Source organism: Asterias rubens, chromosome 6, assembly GCF_902459465.1.
Source record: "Asterias rubens chromosome 6, eAstRub1.3, whole genome shotgun sequence".
Taxonomy (NCBI): Eukaryota; Metazoa; Echinodermata; class Asteroidea; order Forcipulatida; family Asteriidae; genus Asterias; species Asterias rubens.
The window spans coordinates 5,811,272-5,833,553 of NC_047067.1; the positions used below are offsets into that span (position 1 = coordinate 5,811,272).

General features: G+C 38.9%; 1 protein-coding gene across 6 annotated transcripts in view; it reads left to right on the plus strand.

Annotated features, from left to right (window-relative positions):
- Nucleotides 1-19,444, plus strand: part of LOC117291430 (SH3 and multiple ankyrin repeat domains protein 1-like) — a 69,076-nt gene extending 49,632 nt beyond the window's left edge. For 4 of the 6 annotated variants that reach the window (XM_033773103.1, XM_033773097.1, XM_033773100.1 and 1 more), the window contains 14 exons: nucleotides 96-276; nucleotides 789-940; nucleotides 2,343-2,510; nucleotides 4,586-4,780; nucleotides 5,845-5,911; nucleotides 7,667-7,849; nucleotides 9,927-10,112; nucleotides 10,950-11,091; nucleotides 11,978-12,075; nucleotides 12,425-12,552; nucleotides 12,954-13,110; nucleotides 13,898-13,966; nucleotides 16,509-18,611; nucleotides 19,043-19,444. In XM_033773103.1, the coding sequence (XP_033628994.1) occupies nucleotides 96-276; nucleotides 789-940; nucleotides 2,343-2,510; nucleotides 4,586-4,780; nucleotides 5,845-5,911; nucleotides 7,667-7,849; nucleotides 9,927-10,112; nucleotides 10,950-11,091; nucleotides 11,978-12,075; nucleotides 12,425-12,552; nucleotides 12,954-13,110; nucleotides 13,898-13,966; nucleotides 16,509-18,611; nucleotides 19,043-19,293 (4,080 nt within the window). In that variant the 3' untranslated portion in view covers nucleotides 19,294-19,444. The remainder of the gene's footprint in view (nucleotides 1-95; nucleotides 277-788; nucleotides 941-2,342; nucleotides 2,511-4,585; nucleotides 4,781-5,844; nucleotides 5,912-7,666; nucleotides 7,850-9,926; nucleotides 10,113-10,949; nucleotides 11,092-11,977; nucleotides 12,076-12,424; nucleotides 12,553-12,953; nucleotides 13,111-13,897; nucleotides 13,967-16,508; nucleotides 18,612-19,042) is intronic. The other 2 variants (XM_033773099.1, XM_033773098.1) reach the window with 2 other exon arrangements.
- The last annotated feature ends 2,838 nt before the right edge of the window (nucleotides 19,445-22,282 follow it).

The following is a 22,282-nucleotide window of genomic DNA, read 5'->3' on the forward strand; positions in this document are numbered from 1 at the left end:
ACAGTACTCTGAAAATACAGAAAGTTTTGTTCTCGAAAACGCCAGAAAAAGAAGTTTATTAACATCATTTCTCTCTCCTGTTCCTTCTATTCTAGTTTAAATACAAGAGGCGAGTTTACAAACAGATGAAGTTGGACATAAAGGAAGTGAAGAAGTACCACAATAAGTCCAATGTCAAGATGTTCTTTGAGGCAGTCAGGACTAAGAACATCGAGAAGATCGTAAAGATGACGGGGAAATGTATGGATTCCAACATCCATGAGGAAAGTACTGGAGGTAAGGACGAGACTTAAGCCCAGTTTCATAAATCCGTTAAGCAGAAGATTCTGTTTAAGCAAGAAACGAGTGGGGTACCAGGCACAGCAATGGTAACTGTTTGGGGTTTTGGCTAGTAGTCTATTTTTGAGAAGCAATAGTTGATTGTGCTTAATCAGTTTTTTGCTTACATGCTTGGTGAAGTTGGGCCCTTGGCCCAGTTTCATAGAGCTACTTAAGCAAAAAATGTAGCTAAGAACAACAACATTATGCTTATATTTTCTGTTCTGTTCATGCTATTTTGTGATATTATTTTTACTGACAGAGTTTAATGAAAGAAGTGAACAATATCAACATTTTTTTGACGATTATACAGAAACGAATGGTCTCTAATGGTTAGGGGACTTAACATAGACAGAGAGAGTTGTTTAATAAACTGTTCATGTTGATTTTTTTTAAAGTGTCCAAGGGCTGGTTCATTCCTAAAGACTTTCGGCAATCACCATTTAATCAATCTTTCATTCCCATCTCAGAGTCTCCGCTGACAATCGCTGCCACCTTAAAGAACTGCGGCGATGTCATTCAAGTCTTAGTCAGTGGGGGAGCTCATCTTGACTTCAGGTCACGAGACGGCAAGACGGCAATCCACAAGGCTGTGGAAAAGGGCAACCAGTCAATCACAGAGGTGAGCTTAGTTTGTTGAAGTTGTCCCTGTTAGGAAATAGGAAAAAAACACAGAAAGAACTGATTTTTTCTCAGAGATTTGAATGTTCGTAACCAAACGGATAAGACAGGCATGATAATCATGCCACTAAAGTCTGATTTCCGATTTTATTTGCCCTTGGAAAAATCTGAAAAAAATTGTGATTAAATAGCCTGAAATGTATGTATTTCAAAGCCTACGTAGTTCAGCCCCTTTGCTCAATAAAATTGTCCGTACTTTTTTTCCAAGGGACAATTATCATGCTTGATAAGAGCACAGGAATCGGGCTCCTGTGTTTCTGTTCAGCAGAGTGTTGGGTTTGAGTCCCGGTTGTGACGCATGTGTCCTTAAGCTAAAGATGTTTAACCAATATTGCTGCATCGGAAGCCGTTGGTGCCACGTAAAAGAACCCAGTGCACTTATCGGAAAGAGAAGGGGTTTGCCCCAATGTTCTTGGTATGATTGGCTGCATATTGTGCCACAGCATGTTTGTAAAATATTACAGGGTGCTATGTTAAGGAATTGGTCTCAGACTTTAAAAATTCTGAATGTTGAAAGTCCTCGAGCGTCACTGAGCGACAGATATGAGCGTTTTATAAGAAGCCACTATTTATTTTTATTATGACAAATTATATTAAAAATATTTGTCTGCTCATATTTGCTAATTGGTGAGTTTTTGGAATGCAGTACGGTGATCCATTTCCCTTGTATATACATGTAGCAGAGAAAAATGCTACACAAAATGTATCAGTTTCCACTCAAAAATAATGATTTGCTACTGAATATTGGCATTCTGTGTGCACAAAATAATTTCAGCACAAACTGTTTGCTATGTGAAATTGCTGGATGAAATCGTTCCCTGCAGTATGTTGAGGGTTTTCCCCCCTCCAGGGTTCTATAGTTCACCTTGAGGGTTTCACCTCAGACCTAACAGAAACCTTGGGACAGCAGGGTATGCTATCATTTCTGGCGGGATTGCCAACTGTTTTCTCGCTTTACCTTGGTAGCATATATTGAAAAAGTCAGCATTCTAAACGTATAACTGGCCTAATATCATAAATTAGGCTGGGCCCAATTTCATAAAGCTGTTAAGCAAAAAATACTGCTTGGCAAATTTTGTTATTGAGTTGGACACCGGTTGCAACAATGTCAACTTAGGGAATTTTGGCTGGTAACCAGTTTCTGTTTTGAAAGATTTTTCGGTAGAATCAGCAGAAATGGTTAAACCGAAGTCACAAGTTCACAACTGTTTAGAAAAATAATCGCAAAGCCCTTCTACATAGTGACATTATCAGTCCAACTATTGTTGAATATCATAATACCATTATGACCATTCTTTAGAAGACACTGCTGTAATCGCTGATTTCCATTTTAAACGATACAGTTACTGCTTGGTCTCGGAGCGTCGCCAAACAGCAAGGATTTGAGAGGACTGACTGCCCTGTACTACAACGTCCAGAAGGGCGGGGATCCTATGATTGCTGAAGTCCTGTTGAAAGACCGCACTGATCTGAATATAAGTGACGATCAGGGATGGAAAGAGATTCATCATGTAAGTTAACACCGGAAGCCCAGTGCAAACTTCCTGCAAATGCGACTACGATACAAGTTTTGACGTCACAAATTCGCAACAAACAATTCGGAAGAGTTGAAATGTGCTCTACTCGTGCAAAACATTTGCAGCAAAAACAGCCCTGTGATGTCAGAATTTGTTTCCCATTCGCAGGAACTATGTATGGGGCTTCGTTTGTAACTAAGATGTTAACTATAGAAAGTGCCAGAGCAAAAATGTTTATATATATATTTTTTAAATACAATAAATATACAATCAAGCTTGAAGCTCAAAACTGAAATGTTATAAACCTGGTTACAAACCATTGTAATTATAGCCACATGAACATGGTGAAGAATCTTCAAAACATGAAAGATAAATCTTGGACTCATTCTAAACAAATCAGGGAAAAAGAATAGTCAATGTGTTTCACTTGTTGCTGCTATCGTGGCGATGGCAAACCACTTCACATAATCCCCAGTAAGCCTGCTTTAATATCAAGATGAGTTCAGTCGAGTTCCTGCTATTTAATGATGCATGGTGATTGAAGACTTCATGCACCTGATTAATAACTCATTACAGCTAATTTATCTCTTGCGAATTTGAGACAAGGAAAAAAAAACGGGAGTAGAAAAAAAAATAATCGCATGGCAAGTTGGCGAGTTTTTAATTCAATTAGAGTGGTTATCTGTTCAGTGATGAGTTTAATCTCTGTAATGAATACACCATCTTGCCTGACAACACACAGTCATGGTTATGATTGATGTGGCAGGCGTCTTTTGTACTGGTAACTAGGCCAAACAAAATAAATGTTCTGTTTCCGATTTCATGGCATCTAAAAATATTTTTATTTTATTTTTCAGATTTTTAAAATTTTGTTTAATTTATTTTATTTATCAATTGAAAAGCTTCCTTCAAATCTACATTTCCAGGGGCTACCTTGAAATGCCATCTTTTCAGCACACCTTCCCTAAATTTAGATCTTAAAGTTTCAGACTGTTTTGTCAGCTATGCCTCTCTAACCCGTGTAAGGTGCACCGTGTCTGTATTCGGTGTATTTTACCACCTACAGTGTCAGACACTGCAGTAGGCGCTTTCATTTGAAACCTCATGGGGGTTTATGATGTCTGCTGACCTAGGGGTGGCAATATTACATTAAGATTTCAAGTAAAAGAAAAAAGGGGAAAACCCTGTTTTTACCCAAGCGCTAAAGTGGCTACGCCCTCCTGAAATATTTCACTTGTTTTGACAGTGCTAGGCAGATTGACCTAAATGGACTTTGACATTCCTTATAGCATTTTTGAAAGGGTAATAATAAGCCCTAAATTTTGAAGTTTTACTTCTGAACTAATTCTGTCGACGCTCTGAAAAGTTTGCTGAATATTTGTTGATTCAGCTTTGAAAAGCTGTAGTTTCGGTTTCTTTTTGTAGGCTGTATTTTGACAAGCTGCGCTTTTTGGAAAGTGCCTCCACATTTATAAATATTTACTGTACTTTTTGGTTCTTCTCGATGATAATGTGGAAACGAGCGTAATTGCTTTGAATTGGATTAAATATTTTCAGTTGTTGTGGTCAGATTAACCTGCATATCAAACAGCTAAATATTTAGTTGTTTGATTGGTGCAGCAAGTTATCCATGAAATACCCACAAAGACGTTAAAGGGTTTTGATACCTTTTGTAGATCAAGTCTTTGGCCATGACATGAATCCCTACTCACTGTGAATGAAGATGTTTGTAATATAATTTATCTGTAAAAGTTTCAGCTTTAGAAAAAAAGTGAAAATCACAGAGCAATGTTTTCAGGAGAGTTGCGTAAATCCCTTGTACATGCTAAAATAATTTTCGTCTCACTGAAACAGGTGCTGCACTTTTTGAGAAATTGTTTTAACCATTTCTCAAAAAGTGCAGCACCTCAGTAAGTAATATTTTAAGGGAAGCTTTCTACATATACTATCATTACCTTAAGGCCGCGTAAGTTTAATGTTAATTTGTCGTTTGTGTTTTGTGTCATACAAAAGGTACCCTTTAAGGATTACAAATGTTTTGTATAAAAACTGTGACTTTTGTCTTCCAGGCGTGTCGTCATGGTAGGATCCAACATCTACAGCTCCTGATATACTACGGAGCTGACATTGACAGTCAGAATGAGGCGGGCAACACCCCTCTACATGTGTGTGCAATATACAAAGAAGAATCAGCAGCGAGGATGTTACTTTTCCGAGGGGCAGATAAATCATTGAAGAATAAATCCAGCCAAACAGCATTCCAGGTATGTTGTTCTAGCTTACATCTTTAAGGGTGTTACATTTCCATGGGGAGGATACGTTCTTAAAGGCAGAGGACACTATTGGTAATTGTCAAAGACTAGCCTTCACAGTTGGTGTATCTCAACATATGCATAAAATAACTAACCTGCTCAATCGGTCATCGAAGTTGCGAGATAATAATGAAAGAAAAAAACACCATTGTCACACGAAGTTGCATGCGTTTAGATCGTTGATTTAGAGACCTCAAGTTCTAAATCGGAGGTTTCAAAATCACATTCGTGGAAAGTTACTTCTTTCTCAAAAACTATGGCACTTCAGAGGGAGCCGTTTCTCACAATGTTTTATACCATCAACCTCTCCCCACTACTCGTCACCAAGAAAGGTTTTGTGCTAATAATTATTTTGAGTAATTACCAATAGTGTCCACTGCCTTTAAAGGGGTAGTATACCTTTTTTTGTTTAACCATTCGATTGTTTTAATCCTTTTATAAGTATGTATACAATAAAACTAGCACATGAACATGTTATTTCAAAAGGTTGGTACATTTTTTTTGTATCAAGGGCCACATTGGGGTGATTCATATTTATACAGTTTTTTTTAGTGACATACTTCCTGCTATGTGTTATTCTATACTTTTAGTGTCATCAAAACAATTTACCGGTATAGCCTGTTTACCAGGCGCTTGTTTGTTCAGGCATAAACATAACTTCCTTGTAAAAGCGAATGCATTCATTAAAATTAATGGAAGTACAATCTTTTCATTAGAAGCATACAGCAGCTTTTGATGATAGTAACATAGTAACAAAGCTTTATAAAGCACACAAATCCACCAAAGTGCTCAGGGCGCTATTACAAAGAAAACTTATTCTTTTTTTTAAGTTAAGAAAATAAAATAACAAACATTTCAATTTGAATTATAAATTTCAATTTTGTGATTATACATGTAAATGTAATAAGATATCAGTTTTTATGTCTCAAAATCTGAGATACACAATTGTAAAGAGGCACAATTTCGTTGCAAAATTGATCCTATAACACACTGCTTGATTTATTTTTATTTATCAGGTCGCCATCGTGGCCAACAATTTCCCCATCGGAGAAATGATCCGAAACTACTCTGACGAGAATGTTGGTGAGTAAAATAAATAGCAGAAGTTTGGTTCATTTAAAAACTTGCCTGAATCTTTTCAAATCATTCAGATCATTTGATTGATTTTGGAAGATGCTTTGAATTATTCTATTGTCTCACTGTAGTGTTTGCATGGGCTGTACATATCTTAAACACCCGACAATGCTAATTGAAATGGCAGTCTTACAAATTGCTTTCCCAATATCTTTGGTTCATCATCAAATGATCCCTGATAAGAAAGTACATTGTAAATTGTCTACACTTGAATGAGGCTTCATTTATCAAAAAGTCATTATTCATTGTATGGGAACATAGATAGTCATTGTACTTACATAAATAATTGGGTCTCAGAAATCATCACTGCAATAACCTATTTTTCTGAAAGTTTGTATACACACAGCGCCTGGAGTACCTTGTTTGGTAGATACGTGCAAGTGCACAAATATAAGACTTTGATATTATTATTATTAATTACCGTGGTTTACCTGTGACAGCATCATGTGCTATGCTGGGTTTACCCCCTACTCCACTTCTTTATTGGTTAACTAGTTCTTCACTGAAATGCCTTAGATGATAGTTATCATTTTGAATAAAAGCAAACACCTCATGTATACAAAACTGTTTGATGAATGTATTTATGCCGTAATCTAAAGCTTCTTGCCAACTAAAGGACAACAACCTGGCTTACCTATGGGAAATCCTTTTCCTATTTGTACATTACAGGTATTAGATAAACAAATCAGAGCAAATTCCTTCCTTTTTTTTTATTGAACTATGGGCAACAACGTTAACCCATCCTGTGCAATTTCAAGCAGACGAACATTTTGGAATATTATGAAGTATTGGTTGACTGGATTCATCAATAATTCTTGAATAGTTTACACCCCCCCCAACCCCTTCAAACCTATTTAAGTTAGTATTCATGCTTAATGTATTTTTTATGTTTATGAGATTGTTATTTTAGTAGCAGGCAACTCTTTAAATTCAATATTTGTTTGAATGTTTAAACATGAAAGTTTTTAATAATGTGAAATCACTTTAAATTGTGTTACTTTAGACACTGATTTGCGGTTTGTTTTAATATAAAAAGTATGTCAATAATAAAGCGTAAATATTCATAGCAAATAAACAGGAACAAGTAGTGGATGTTTGTATCCTCCAGTTTGTCATGAACACTAACCACAAAACAAAAAAGAAGTAACCAAAACCAACTAGGTCATGAATCACAGGTGTTTCCCGTTTCCCCTCATCTCATTCATTGCACGGGTAAGGAACGACGTCATATAGTAAATGGAATTGATGACAGTTGAACACTGAAATAATGCTCTCGATGGACATTCATTTAGTATTAGTATTGGCTTTATCAATTAGTTGTGCAACAGTTCCTGGAATTCTCATGAAAATGTAACGAGATACTGTGAGAATTGATAAAGTGTTTATGTAGCTTGTTAGGGCCTTGTCACCCGAAGCAACTTTTGCTGGCAACTTGGAGGCAACCAACTGCAGTGCATGCTACTACAGGGACCACTTAGGTAGCACACAAATAACCTTTGGAAACGATGTCTTTACAATCAACAAGCAAAATAAGTGACAATTGAAATGTGAACGCCTTTTCGTGTTGGAGATTGCCTGGAACTGGTTGCATGTAAATTGCTTCGTCTGAGGCCCTTCTATTGTGTCACAAAGAGTGCATCCTATAAGATTGTCAGCTCGTGGTTTTTAAATGTCTTTAAAAAAACAACAATTAATATTCAACAGTTCGACAACAAGAGTTGCCGTCATACAATAATCGACGGAGAACATCAATGGCTGGGAATTTGAACCGAGCGACGAGCGAGCCCTTTCTTGCCGGTAACTCTGTGGGTTGCATCGCGGGGACCAGAATGTCTATCGCTTCGTCATCGTCATCTGGCTTCCCAGAGGAGGAGAATTTATCACAAGGTAGCCAATTGATAGCTCTTATTTTTTAGGATTTGAAACTTTGCATGTTGGAAGTATAAGTAAGAGGAGTTTGTGGTAACACTATCTGAATATCTATTTTGAGTAACTTCATGGTTCTGAAAAGAACGGGTGGTTAAACAACTCAACATTTCGATCAGCATACCTTTCACCTTAAGACGATCACTGGGTCAGAGCATACTGATCGAAACGTTGAGTCGTTAACCACCGGTTCTTTTCAGAACCAGAACTACTCAAAAGAGAAATTTTCATGGTGTTAAAGCCGTTGGACCCTTTCGGTAAACAGTATTGTCCAAGGCCCACACTTCGTGTATCACAACTTCTAAATTAAATAACAAACCTGTGAAAATTTAGGCTCAATCGGTCATCGGAGTCGGGAGAAAATAACGGGAAAACCCACCCTTGTATTCGCGCGTTTCGCTGTGTTCTCGCTATCGAGAATTTATATTGTTTTACTGTTTTTCTCAAAAAGTAAAGCATTTCATGGAATAGTATTTCAAGAGAAGTCTTTCAACACTGCCTTCTGTAAACCCTTTAAGTTATTTGTAAATCTGTGAACTTTTTATTTTTTTCTGTACAGAAAGGGTCCAATGGCTTTAAAGCAAACCTCTCTCTTAGCCCTTGGCCCTTATTTTGATTGCCCTTATTTATTAACTCTTTCAGTGCCTGTTTTTTGTGTTTTTTCATTTTGTTTTTTTCATTTGAGCCGAAAATGGCCAGCTTTTTTTAAAATTGTGTTTAAAACAATTTTATTTTAATGTTTCTCATAATATGGAATGTATCTTGCTGACTGGTGTTGCTTTGGTTGCCCTTTCGTGAACTTTTATTTTATGGGTCATAAATGTACGATTGATGATACTTTTGTGTACATAAAATAGATCAGGCGTGTACAATAATGGCAAAAAGGGAATAAAATAGATCATACATGTAGATGTAAGACCTTGGCACTGAAAGTGTTAAATAAATATTTATGGTCATTAGGAAATGTTCTGTTGTAATTTGACTAGCTAACCTTTTGTATTCAAATCTTGAGAACATCCTTTTTCTTGCTCATTATTTTTTTAAAATTTTTTCTCAGATGGATATAAGATGAGTTAAGCCCAGTTCACACATCCTGCAAATGCAATGCAAATATTTAAGTCACAAACTCGCAACAATCAATTCAGAACAGTTACGCTCTACGCATTTGCAACAAAAACGAAGCTGTGAAGAAGTGGAATTGGCTTCGCACCAAGCATTCGCAGGAAGTATGAACCGGGCTTCACGTTCGTTCCATTTTTTGGTTCAGTGTCAAGTGTTGATGAAGTGTTCTACAACGGAAGGTGCTGGGCAAATTTTTAAAACAATTCACCATATGGTTGGGTGGCCATTCAAAGTAGTAATAGATCACCCAGATGGAAATCTGAAGGTTTAATTTTGTTGTGTCTGGGGTTTTTTTGTGTTGTGTTTTGTTTATGTTTTGTTTTTGGTTTTACTGCGCCTTGGAACACCCAGCAGGGTGGATATGTGCGCATTACAAGTCTTATTATTATTATTTATTATTATTACTGTTGATGAAACAAAACACAGCACAAACTTGGACTGGTTATTTAAGCTTTTTTTTTTTTTTTTTTTTTTTTGGTGAGTACAGCAGAGCTGCCAATTCACCTTGATTCTTCAGAAAGTTTCCTGGAAAAAAACCCTCAATCTCCCCTTGTTCTGATGAGCAAATTTGACAATCTTCCTGATTATAGGAACTTTGTCTCCATTATTTTGAATTTGATTTCAAATATCTTCCTGATTATCCCCCCTCTACTCCGCGGTAGTAGAATATATAGCAAGACAGTTCTCTAAAGAAAAATCTACATGGCTAGTAGACACACATATTACCGCAAACCAAATATATATCTCCCAAATTGATGTACAAAATCTCCCTGATTGCAAGATGCAAATGTTGGCAGATCTGGTACAGTGGGGAAAAGCATCTATCTAGAGCTTTCTGGTTCAGTTCCCTCTGCTGTAAACTTTCCAGTCAAAACAAAACTTTATTGGAAGACCTTTTTTTTTTTCTTCCCTCCAGTAGATTCTCCCACTACACCGATCAGAACGGGTTCGGTCGGCTCGATAGGGCAGGTCGGAACGACGGCCCGGATGGTACATCGGAAGATTCAAGATGCAAAACAAGGCAAGCTGTACGTTGCTGTCAAAGACTATTCGGCTCAGGAATACGGGGAGCTGACATTGCGTAAGGGAGACTATGTCAAAGGTCAGTCAGTGTTTCTACATGATATATTATGAACACTTGTTTTGAGCAAGGTTCTTGACCATAATTTGTTTGCTAAAAGGTAGGGAGTCAGTGCATTTTGCTAAACTAGCCAGGCTCCTAGTGGATGACACCAATGCCTACATCTTGTGAACTGTGAAGGGGGTAACCCTGTTTCAGCCCCAGGAGAAGGTGCAAACGTGCCCCTGGTGGCATTTGATATCATGTAATATAATATCAAAGTCTTATATAGCGCACATATCTACCAAACAAGGTACTCAAGGCACTGAGTATATACAAACTTTCAGAAAGATAGGTTATTGCAGTGATGAATTCTGAGACTCAACTATTTAGCACCTTGTAAGGGTTTACAAGGTGCCAGGGCTTATACAGCAACCACAACCAGGAACACCGGGGCGTACCCCTTCTCTTTTCGATAAGTGCACTGGGTTCTTTTACATGTGTTACACAACACATGTAGTGAATGTATCTACAAAGTGCACAGTCAACCTTCTTACTGTCTGATCACTCAATATCATCCACTGAGGTTTTGAATGACAGATAAACTATGCCAGCATGCAATATGATGTCATGTGGCGAATGCATGTACAAATTCTAACTATTTGTCACAGCAACCGTGGACCCCATTGTGTTCCTTTGTGATAGCAACCGTGGGCCCAATGTCCCTTTTGTTATAGGTCCGCGGTTTGAATGTGGATACCAACCCACAGTTACTTTTATGTACACAGTAAGTTCTGTGCACACTTGTACCACCATACACAGTTGTGTCAATTGTGCCTTCACTAAATGTTATTCATACCTTTTGTTTTGGCCCACTAGTAATGAGCATCGGTGAATTTAACTTCTGGGAAGGTGAAGTAGGCCACATCAAGGGATGGTTTCCATCCTATTGTGTGCATGAGGTGACCGGTAAAGAGAAAGCACAGACCATGAGAGAAAGAAAAGCCAACTATCCGGAAAGGTAAGTTTTTTATCTTCTGTTTGCCGTCGTGGTCGGCGTGACATTGCCTGACTTCAACGGTAATACTAATTGGAATATTGCGAGGTATCAAATGGGGATCAGACTATTTTCCCCTTCCTGCCTCGTTTGGGTTCACATTGTATTGGATTGGAAAAAGATCAAGATGACCCCACAATTATGGTCGGGTTGGGCGATTGCCGGGTTGGCGATTGCCAGGTTGGCGTATGTCCGGGTTGGCGATTGCCAGGTTGGCGATTGCCAGGTTGGCGTATGTCCGGGTTGGCGATTGCCAGGTTGGCGATTGCCAGGTTGGCGATTGCCAGGTTGGCGATTGCCAGGTTGGCGTATGTCCGGGTTGGCGATTGCCAGGTTGGCGATTGCCAGGTTGGCGTATGTCCGGGTTGGCGATTGCCAGGTTGGCGATTGCCAGGTTGGCGTATGTCCGGGTTGGCGATTGCCAGGTTGGCGATTGCCAGGTTGGCGTATGTCCGGGTTGGCGATTGCCAGGTTGGCGATTGCCAGGTTGGCGTATGTCCGGGTTGGCGATTGCCAGGTTGGCGATTGCCAGGTTGGCGTATGTCCGGGTTGGCATTGTGGTACCTTGCCTTGCCTTCTACCTCTAGGACCCCGGTTCGAATCTTGTCGTGTGCACTACCTGGATTGGGTTTTAAGTCCCTACTTGACTGAGCAGGTTTTCCCTGGAATAGTTCTCGGCTAGATACGGTGATTAAAGTTGCCTTTTTTTTTTTTTTAAAGTCCTTAGCTTCGCAAACATTCAGAATAAATACAAACAAGTTGAATGACTGAGATTTATGTGCATGTAGATGTTTATGCAGGATGAAACCTAAGTTTATGATGTTTTTTTGTTTTGTTTGCTTCTTCCCAGCATGTCTGCCAAGAAGGAGAAAGAGGAACCCGAGCCAAGAGTTGTATTTGTGGAGAGAAAGAAGAAAGGTTTTGGCTTCATCTTGCGAGGAGCTAAAAGTAAGCCCAGCACCAGTTCCTAATCTTGGAACCTTTCCACAGGAATGCAAACCGTCACTTATTAGTAAACTCAACTAGTATGGCCGTTTTTATTGAGAACAAAAAAGTAGCTAAGCACAAAATGTATGCTTACCAGAATAAGGATACCAGCCAAAATACCATATCACATGGATGACTTATCAGTACCACCATAGTGATTTGTAATGTGACATCACACTCTGCTTAGTAATTAAGAGGGATTAGCAGTTAAGATCAATCGTAGCTCTTTGTGAAATCAAGCCCTGATCCATCTAAATGATTATCTTCTCATGGTGTTAAATATGTATTTTGTGTGTTTGGTTGTCATCAGGTCCCCAGGGTGCGACATCGGCCTTCAAGCCCAGTAAAGGGTTTCCTGCCTTACAGTACCTGGAGCATGTTGATAAGGGAAGCCCAGCAGAGAAAGCTAACCTCAAGAGAGGAGACTTTGTCCTGGAGGTAAAGAGGTTTCCTTATTTATGACTATGAGGGTGTAATTTAAAGAATTTTGTTTTAAACTTTTGTATATATGCTTGTTTGCTACTGGGTTTTTTCTTCTTATCTGTGTTATATTTTTTTTACATTTTATTGTTAAGGCGAATGACACTTGCTGCCTTGAGCAAGGCATTCAACCATAATTGCTTCTCTAAAATACATCATAACGTTTCATTCTTAACTCGTTCTCAAAAGAACATAATCTACCCAGCAAGTAGATACACTTGGTGTTTACCGCAAACCATATATATATTATTACAGGGATAGGAATAGTAATGTTGAGGAGTACCTTGCTCTAGCTACTAGGATATGTGTGCTATTTAAGAACGAAGTATTATTATTATTCTATTATTCTATTCCTTTAGATCAACGGTCAAGACGTGACAGCTTCTCCCCATCAGTATGTTGTTAGTCTGGTGGTTAACTCCCCCGATACCATCGTCATGAAGGTCATCACGTTACCAGACTCTAAAGCGCTGGTCTGGCTGAACGAGGCCAAGAAAGGATCGCTACGAAAGAAACGTGAGTTATGCAGAATTGAGAAGAATGATAAAAGTATACAATCCTACCAGTTGGTACTTGATTTTGGATACCTGTTAACAAGTTGTATTTTTTATGACAGTTACATGTACTTTTATTTGTTCGGGGATGATAAATTTCAGACTTTTATCTGAATTCTGATTTTTTTTTTTTTAAATCAGCAGTTCCTCACTTTAAGAAATCATGCTCCACAATCTACTTCTGTAGTGCTGAAAACAACAATTCTAGAATCTCTGTGAAATCAGAGGTTCCTATATTTTATTGTTTTATTTATGTATTTTATTGCTTGTCTGCTTATTAAAGGCAGTGGACACTATTGGTAATTACTCAAAATAATTATTAGCATAAATGTATTACTTGGTGACAAGTAATGGGGAGAGGTTGATAGTATAAAACATTGTGAGAAACGGCTCCCTCTGAAGTGACATAGTTTTCAAGATAGAAGTAATTTTCCACGAATTTGATTTTGAGACCTCAGATTTAGAATTATGTTTTAATATGTTTTGGTGAAGCACTTTGAGGCCTTGCATAAGGAGCATTATTATTTTGTATTAATTGCCTTGTCCTCCCTTAATACCTCTGATAATTCATTTTAATGGGTGTAATACCGAATATGGATATATTTTTATGGTGTATTTTCTTGTATTTGTTGTTAATATTTTATTGTTCAGTACATTTGAATAAAATAATAATATTGGAATTTGCGCTATATAAATGAATAAATTATGATTATTATTATAACAAAAGTTTTGCCCTTTTTTGTTTCCAGCGCCTCCAGCTCAGCCATCTTTAACAAAAGCAAAAGGTGAGAGGGCTCAGCAGGAGCTGATGGCACTCTGTAAGCACCCCTCTTTTCTTATCTTTACCCCCTTACTCCCAAACCCCTCATTCCAACCCCGTAGTTGACCTCAGTTCCTGTTTAAAAGGCACTGGACACTATTGGTAATTATTCAAAGTAATTTTGAGCATAAAAACTTACTTGATAACGAGCAATGGAGAGCTGTTGATAGTATAAAACGTTGTAAGAAACGGCTCCCTCTGAAGTAACATGGTTTTTGAAACAGAGGAAATATTTTAAATATTTTTTAAATGTTATACTTGAAGACTTCAGGCCTGAAGCCTTTTTAATTTGTGCAACAAGAGTGTTTTTTCTTTCATTATTCTCTTACAACTCTGATGACCAATTGAGTCAAAATTGTCACAGGTTTGTTATTTTATGCCTATGTTGGGATCAGGCATGAGAATCTTCCGGTTTAAACCGGAATTCCGTTTTTTTTCATTTCAAAATTGTGGTCTCCGAGTTCGATGTGAATTTGCTATAAAATTCGGGGGGTAGGTTTTTGGGGGTATACATTTCGATTTCTCTAATCCCTCTTCTCTAGTCAGACAATGTCAGTTTACCTTTGTAATTGTTATTATCGCGGATCCACACGTACGGCGTTCATGAAAAAAACGGCACCTAAAAACTAAACAATAAATTGCCGTCCAGCAACTGGCCCAGTTTACGGCTTGTGGTCTTTCTGGCATCACGCATGCATGCAGCAGCAGCGACAGATGTATAAACTTGCCTCATTCCTTGCTTCGTTTATAGTGGTACGGTTCAATAATCTTTGCGTGTAATGCGCTTGCTGCTGCAGCAAAGATAACACGTGTGGAGACTTTTGAAAGTCTACTGAAGAAACAATGCACGTGTTTGCACCATGTGTACTGTGTACTGTGTACTGTGTACTGTGTACGTGCAGGTTTGTACACGAACCAATGAGCGGCGCGGCACGAATCTGAGATCGCCGGCAGGTCATGGAAAACTGGTACCTGTTATTGCCTCACAACCAGCGAAAGATATATTGGGAACCAGCGAACACACTGTACGTCCAGACGACGTGCTTTCTTCATTGGTTCTATTTCTATGTTGGGGTCTAATCTCAACCTCGTTCCAGTTATACCCTATGCTGAATGACAACCTCTTTCTCAAAAACACATCGCTCTCGCCAGATATATAGGCCTATATATATTTTAAAATGTGCATCGCCGACGGATCGTTAAAATCACAAACATTTAATTGCAAAAGAATTTCTTTTACACAACCAAATTTCAAATCAAGAACCTATAAAAATGGTTGTTGGTGAGAAAAAAAGCATTTTCAAGGGCAGAAATAAGGGATAAGATCGTCAGAAAAATTAAAATATAACTATTATTTTTTTTCCTTTCTTTTTCCGGAATTGTTACAAAATCGCAGGCGAACCCAAAATTGTTTGAATTGTTTGAGCTTTACATTCCTTATTTTCCCTTAAACCTATTTAAAAAAAAAAAAAATGGAAAAATCACACAAAAGTAGCTCACTTCTACCTGGAAAAATAGGTGTCAGAAATGCATCAGAGACCACAACAGAGCTTCTAAAATACCCAGAGCTCCCAGGGCCCTTAAGCGGGCCCTGCACCCCGGCCGTAGGGGACTTCGCGCTGCGCGCTTCGCACACAAAAATGATGGAATATTGACATTTCCGATCAACTGAATTTTTTTCCTGTTTTTTTATCATCACCCATTCTCATGCCTGTGGGATACACCAAGTGAAAAGACTGGTCGTTGACAATCACCAATAGTGTCTAATGCCTTTAATACCCTCCACTTAAGGTCCATCTTTTACCCAAGTCCCTGTGTTTTGTTTTATTTCATTTCATTTTCATTTTCCATCTCTGCACTGCACAGTTTGTGTCCTCGTTCAACTAATCATTTCTCGTAGACATGTTGTTCTTGATATACAAGTCATGTCCTTATAACATGTCATAGTTTGTAGAAACTCAATGGGAAACCTTTGGTGACACTATGTAGCAGTAGACTTACCAGGTAAATCCAATGTTCTTAGAAATCAACATAAACAATGAATTTATACCCGGTAAGTCTGCTGCCAAGTAGCGTTCCAAAGTCTCCCATTAGTATTTATTTAGAGAGCATCTCAAAAGTCTGGCAATATTCTAGAGCGTTGCCATTTGCAATCACCCGCAATCAATTGGACCACCAGAACATTCCAGTTGACCGCATCATTGTGCTGGGTGAGGGGGCAACTATACATTAGTGAATACGCACATTAGCAATTTGAAAATTCCAATGGAATATATATATGCATTGGCTGGAATACTTCAAATAGAATACATTTATGCGTATCACCTAGTATATCATATTGTTGGCTTACTTAGTGCTGTATTTAAAACAATAATTGTAACTGTCTAGAATGATCAGTAAAGGTAGATTTGTGTTAAAACTATACCTGTAATGGTTTTCTGCGGAAAAGGGTGAGGTTTTAGGGTAAGCATTTTTTTGGTTTTAATTCCAGGGGATTTGTCTGATAAGTTTTTTTTCCCCTCATTCTTTTCAAATTACAGCGGAGTTAGATGAAGCAATTGCAGTAGCCGAGAAGACTCCAGAGGATCAGACTGAAGCCACATACGCCTCAATCCGTAAGCGCCCTGTCTCACAGAAGTTCAGCCCCGAGCACCTCAGTCTAGTCTTTAAGAGACAAGGCAGTGATCCCGCCTCTGCCACCAATGAGCAACAGCCAGAGGCAAGAAGTAGTCTGAAGAAACCAAGCATTCCTCTGGCTCCCTCGGCCTACAGATTCAACACGATCGCAAGGATGTCATCTTCAAAACATGCTGCCATTGCCATCGCACCAACAGAAACAATTGCTATGGAAACGCAGACGCAGTTTGATGATGATGACCAGCAGATTCGAAGGAACTCCACCAGCTCTGATTCTGCCGTTTCATCATTGCGTTCCTCACCAGCGTCGTCGTACTCCTACACAACGACGGTGTCTAATGATAGCGGAGTTCACATGAAAGTAACTCCAACCGATTGTGTGTCTCCCATGGAACCCATCATGTCCCAGGTGCCTCCAGCTCCAAACTACCCGGCCCCCGTACCTCCTGCTCCCAGCTACCCAGCTCCTACAAACCCAAAGCTCCAGTCTCGATCCCAATCCCTGTATGACCTGTACAGTGATAAGCCACTCACTGCAAGCCCAGAATCACCACTTGGCTCAAGAAGAATGAGCATGGGCCAGAAGCGTCCAAACAAGCCCCCTCCTCCCATTCCGAAGAGAGAGTCCTCAATCAGCGAAGGAAACCTTGCACAAATGAGCACCTCTGAAAAGCCACGACCTGCCTCTCTTGCTGTTTCAAGTTATGCAGAGATCCCTGCATCCCCTTCACCTGAATCTAGTGGCTCTGAATTCGCTAACGCCATCGCGGCAGCCGCTGCAAAGAGAGAGCGCTTGCGAAGAGCCAACAGTGTTGACAGTTTAGATAGTATAGAACCAAAGACGCCCCTGCAGCTTGCCTTAGCAGCTCGGGATCAAAGTCTGCAGGGAGGAAATCAAAACAGGAACCAAAATGCAGAGACGACTGTTTCCCAGGGTTCACCACAGATGGCTCTTAATGAAGCAATCGCCAGACGGAAAGCACATCTAGATTCCAACAAAGACCCAAATGAGAGCATTGAAAACAAAATAAGGAAATACAGACAATCTGATTCGGCAAAGGGCAGCTCTGCAAATCAAGCCTTGTTGACTGCCATTGCCAAACGCCGATCAACAATTGAAAAGCAAATTGCTGATGACAGTGACTCCCAGTCAACAAGTTCTGAAGGAAGTTGTAAAATCGCTGACACAACGCCAATTAAAGATGCTCCAACAGCACCAGGCATCAAGGAGACTGACATAGCTCAGGCGGCTGCTACAATGAAGGCCCGCTTGGCCAGTAAACCCCCAGCAAAAGAGCCAGCAACTTCATTTGGCGGCCACAAGAATGTGATCAAAATTGTGCCTCGAGGTGAAGTCCACAAGTCAACCAGTCCTGCTTCTCATTCTCCTCGTGAGAATACAGACAGTGGACCAGAGACGGGGCCTTCTCATCTCCCTCCCAAGTTGGATAAAACCCCAAAGCCAGACCATCACAAGCATCCGTTGTCCCCAGTCAAGGAGAACGCTGGTGAAGATACTCCCCTCCCTCCTCCCCCTGCAGCTTTCTTGAACTTTAACGCCCACCAATCCAACGGACTTGCCGATCCTGATTCCCCTCTGGGTGACCATGATCAGTCTCTCCATCGTAGAGAGAGGTCCTTCGACACGGCTAGTGTTGTCTCCTCCATGTCTTCCATGTCAACCATGTCTAGCTTCAGCACTATGTCGACGGAGCCTAGCAGCGACATCTTTGAGCAGGATGAAGATGATGCTAGGACAAGTACGATGAAGTCCACCTCTTCGTCTGTGTCTTCAAACAGCACTGTCACCTCCAAGAGCTCAAAGCCCTCCCCCAAAGTGCTCCCAAAACCCAAGAAGAAATCCCACCACATGGATGAAGAAACCACACCGGTATCTGGTCACCACGAAGAGGTTCTTGACAACGCGGGAAGTCTCGTTATTAACACAGTGCCAACTACCGATGTCGACAACAAACATAGCATGACTAGTGCGTGGACCCAACAAGGTTAGTGTTTTGAAAAATCTCATGACTTTTTCTCTTAAATTTGGTTGTTTTGATATCAGCTGAACCATATCAGCCATTGCACTTCATCACTGACTGAGATAAGTTTTAATTCTCTTAATGTATCCACAAGTGAAACATTTGATAGTACAGAAATTTTTGTGAAAATTAAAAATACAGTTATGGCAATCTTGTTAGTGGTTCCTTTGCAGTTAGTTTTATGTATGTAGATTTCTGATAAAACACTGGAAATAACAAAAAATTAACAGTCTCCATCACTATTAAAGGCTCATTTCTTTGTGGTTTAATGGTTTAATGCGCTAAGAAATGCCAGAATCAAGTGTTGTTTTTTATTATTAACACTCGGTGAAGTAAAATGTTTACTCTGGAAATTTACTAAAAAGCTTTTTAAATCTTGTGTGATGACTTTGCAGGTTCTAACGGAAACTCAAACAATACAGAGGAGTGGCGGACCAAGCCCTTTTTGTCCTGGACACCACAGGATGTAGGCTTATGGTTGATAGGCCTCAACATGAGCGAACACCGGAGTAGCTTCGAGGAGAATGAGATTACCGGGGAGCACCTGTCGAGCCTGAGCAAGGATGACCTCCAGGAGCTTGGGGTTGGACGCCTCGGCCATCGGCTGACCATCATGAAGGCAATCCAGCAGCAACTGCCAGTATAATCACCGGGGAGAATTCTCACTCTTTTAAAGGCACAGGGGTCAATTTCACAGAACTTACCTTACTTAAGATTGATCCTAGGATTTAGGACTAGTCCTAGCCTTAAAGGCAGCGGACACTATTGGTAATTGCCAAAGACCAGTCTTCTCACTTGGTGTATATCAACGTATGCATAAAATAACAAACATGTGAAAATTTGAGCTCGATTGGTCGTCGGAGTTGCGAGATAACTATGAAAGAAAAAAACACCCCTGTCACACGAAGTTGTGTGCTTTTAGATGCTTGATTTCCAGACCTCAAATTGTAAACTTATTTATCAACCTCTCCCCATTACTCGTTTCCAAGTAAGGTTTTATGCTAATAATTATTTTGAGTAATTACCAATAGTGTCCACTGCCTTACAGACCAATCCTAGGATTGATTTCTCAAAACTCTCCTTAAGCAGGACGAGTGGCAAGTAATATAAAACCACAAATGAATTCTCGGACGAGGCTGAATATGATTGCGCACAGGCTATTTGATGACTGTATCGCCCAGTTAATTAAATGGTGGTATGAATTGCACATCCTAACTCTTTGTGAAGTCGACCCCTGGACACGTTTGATAATTGTAAAAAGTCCAGTATTCTCACTTGGTTTTTCCCAACATATGCATGAAATAACAAACCTGTGAAAATTTGGGCTCAATTGCAAGAAAATAATGAAAGGAAAAAAATCCTTGTTGCACACATTTGTGTGCTTTCAGATGCTTGAGAAAGGCTTCAGGCCTGAAGTCTTTCTCAATATCACATATTTGAGTGCGAAATTACCTCTTCCTCAAATACTACGTTACTTCAGAGGGAGTCGTTTCTCACAATGTTTTATACTATCAACAGCTCTCCATTGCTTGTTTCCGAATAAGTTTTTTTTATGCTAATATGTGTTTTTTAGTAACAACCAAACGTGTCCAGTGCCTTTTAAGTTCATAATTTTGTACCTTTTTAGTGCCACTATTGGCTTTCAGACCCTCTGTCTGAAATCGTAAGTAGATGTCTTGTAAGGTTTTTTACCGCCTTTTTTGAACACTTGTCTGACCCTATTCCTCCTGAAATAATACTGAAACATGGCATTAAAAGAACAGTGCCCCATTGTAAAAAAAAATGCATGCTGAGCAAAAACATGTGGGGAACCAGCCACAAATACCTGTACATGGTATTTTTTAACTGGTAAACCAAATCATGCTTATAAGTAGATTTGATTGATGACTATTTTATCACCTAGTTTATGAAGTTCAGCTAAAGGGGGGGGGGGGGGGTCATTCAGGATGAATGTTCTCATGTGTGAAAAAAAATATATATATTTATTGTGAGGAAGAGAGGAGGAAAGTGTTGTGTGTGACAAATGTCTGGATGAGGCTAATTTAAATAATTTAAGATGCTTAAAAGAGTGGAGATTTGGGTTTAAGGAAGACGGAAACGTTTACTTGACTCTATCTAACTGTACATATAATTCTTTATCAGTCTTCTTGATTCTGATTGTAAATATTAATAATGAATTGTACAAAGCTTCTGGGTTTTTTTGTATTAAGATTTCCCTTCCAGAAATATGTGAGTTTTTCTCTCTGTAAATATTAAGTTCAAACAAAAACCACTGTAGCATTATGAACATAAACTTTTTTTCTTTTTTTCCCTTTTTGGGTGGGAGGAGGGGTTGTGTTTTGGGGTGTTTTTTGGGGGGGGGTCGTATGGAAGTTTTCTTAGTTGGTTTGGTTCCTATCTTGTTGTTTTTTGGTTGGTTTTTGTTTTTGGGGTTGGGGGGGGGGTTGTGTGTTTGGGGTTGTTGTTTGTGTGGAAGTTTCCTTAGTTCGTTTTCGTTCCTATCTTGGTCTTTTGAAAAGTTACAACAATTTGTCTGAGGCATCGTCCTAGTTCAATGTTGCATCACAATTCAGTCAACGGATAAAAGCTTGATGTCGTAAAATTTACTGGAAATTTTGAAGATGATCTTTTATCGATATCAACTGAGCTATCGAGCGTTAATGGTGGCTGCCTTGTCAATGTCTTTGTTTGGGATGCCATTCAGAAGGTTTTTTTTTCAGAAATATTTACATTCGGCAAATCTCATACCTGAAGATGACTGCCACACTCTTTGGTTGAGTCATTTCTTTATAAAACAATTTCATGCCTAAGTAGAAATGTTGATTATATTTTGTTTTTCAATGAAGTTCTCTTTGGCAGAATTGAGAAACGGTTTGTCTGTCTGATTTGATGGTTCTACTTTGGTTGTAAATTAAAAGCAATTTAAATAAAATAAATCTAAAAATGTAAATATAATGTAATATATACTTGAATAACCAGCAATTCTGCATATTTGTTTGTTTGCTGTTTGAAAATACCTGGATTTAAACTCTGAAATCAGATGTGATTCAGATTGATACAGCAATGACGTTTTCAGCGAAATAGAGTTGTAACGTTTCTGAAAATATTAAAACTATTTTTTGATTATTTGATTGCCAAAAACAAAGCAAAGTCGGTCAAATGAAATTTTGCAATTTAATGACAGAAATGAATGAGGGAGGGAAAGAAAACGTGGAATTTTGACAGCTGAAATGAGACAGTGTAGATGGGTTTTTGTTATTATTGAATTCTTGATTATTCTTGAAGAAATACTGTTTCTGGGGATATTTCTATACTTGATATAGTGCTGATGTTTTATTTTTTTATAAGCAGTATTTTTTGTACAAAGGAAGATTGACTGTTTTCATTGTATGTTTGCTATGTATTTATCACATGTTTACTATTGTAGTTTCTGACACATGTTGGCTTCATAACTTTGCATGAGCTGAACGTTCAACTGGAAACTATTCAATGGCTAAGAACGATATGTTTGTTAGTAATTTTATGCATTTATTCAGAGATTATGCATTTATTCATACCTCATTAGACTTTAGTGCCTAGTTTTTTTCTTTAAAACTGCCTTCAGTATAAATATTGTTTGCTTATTTTGAAGAGTT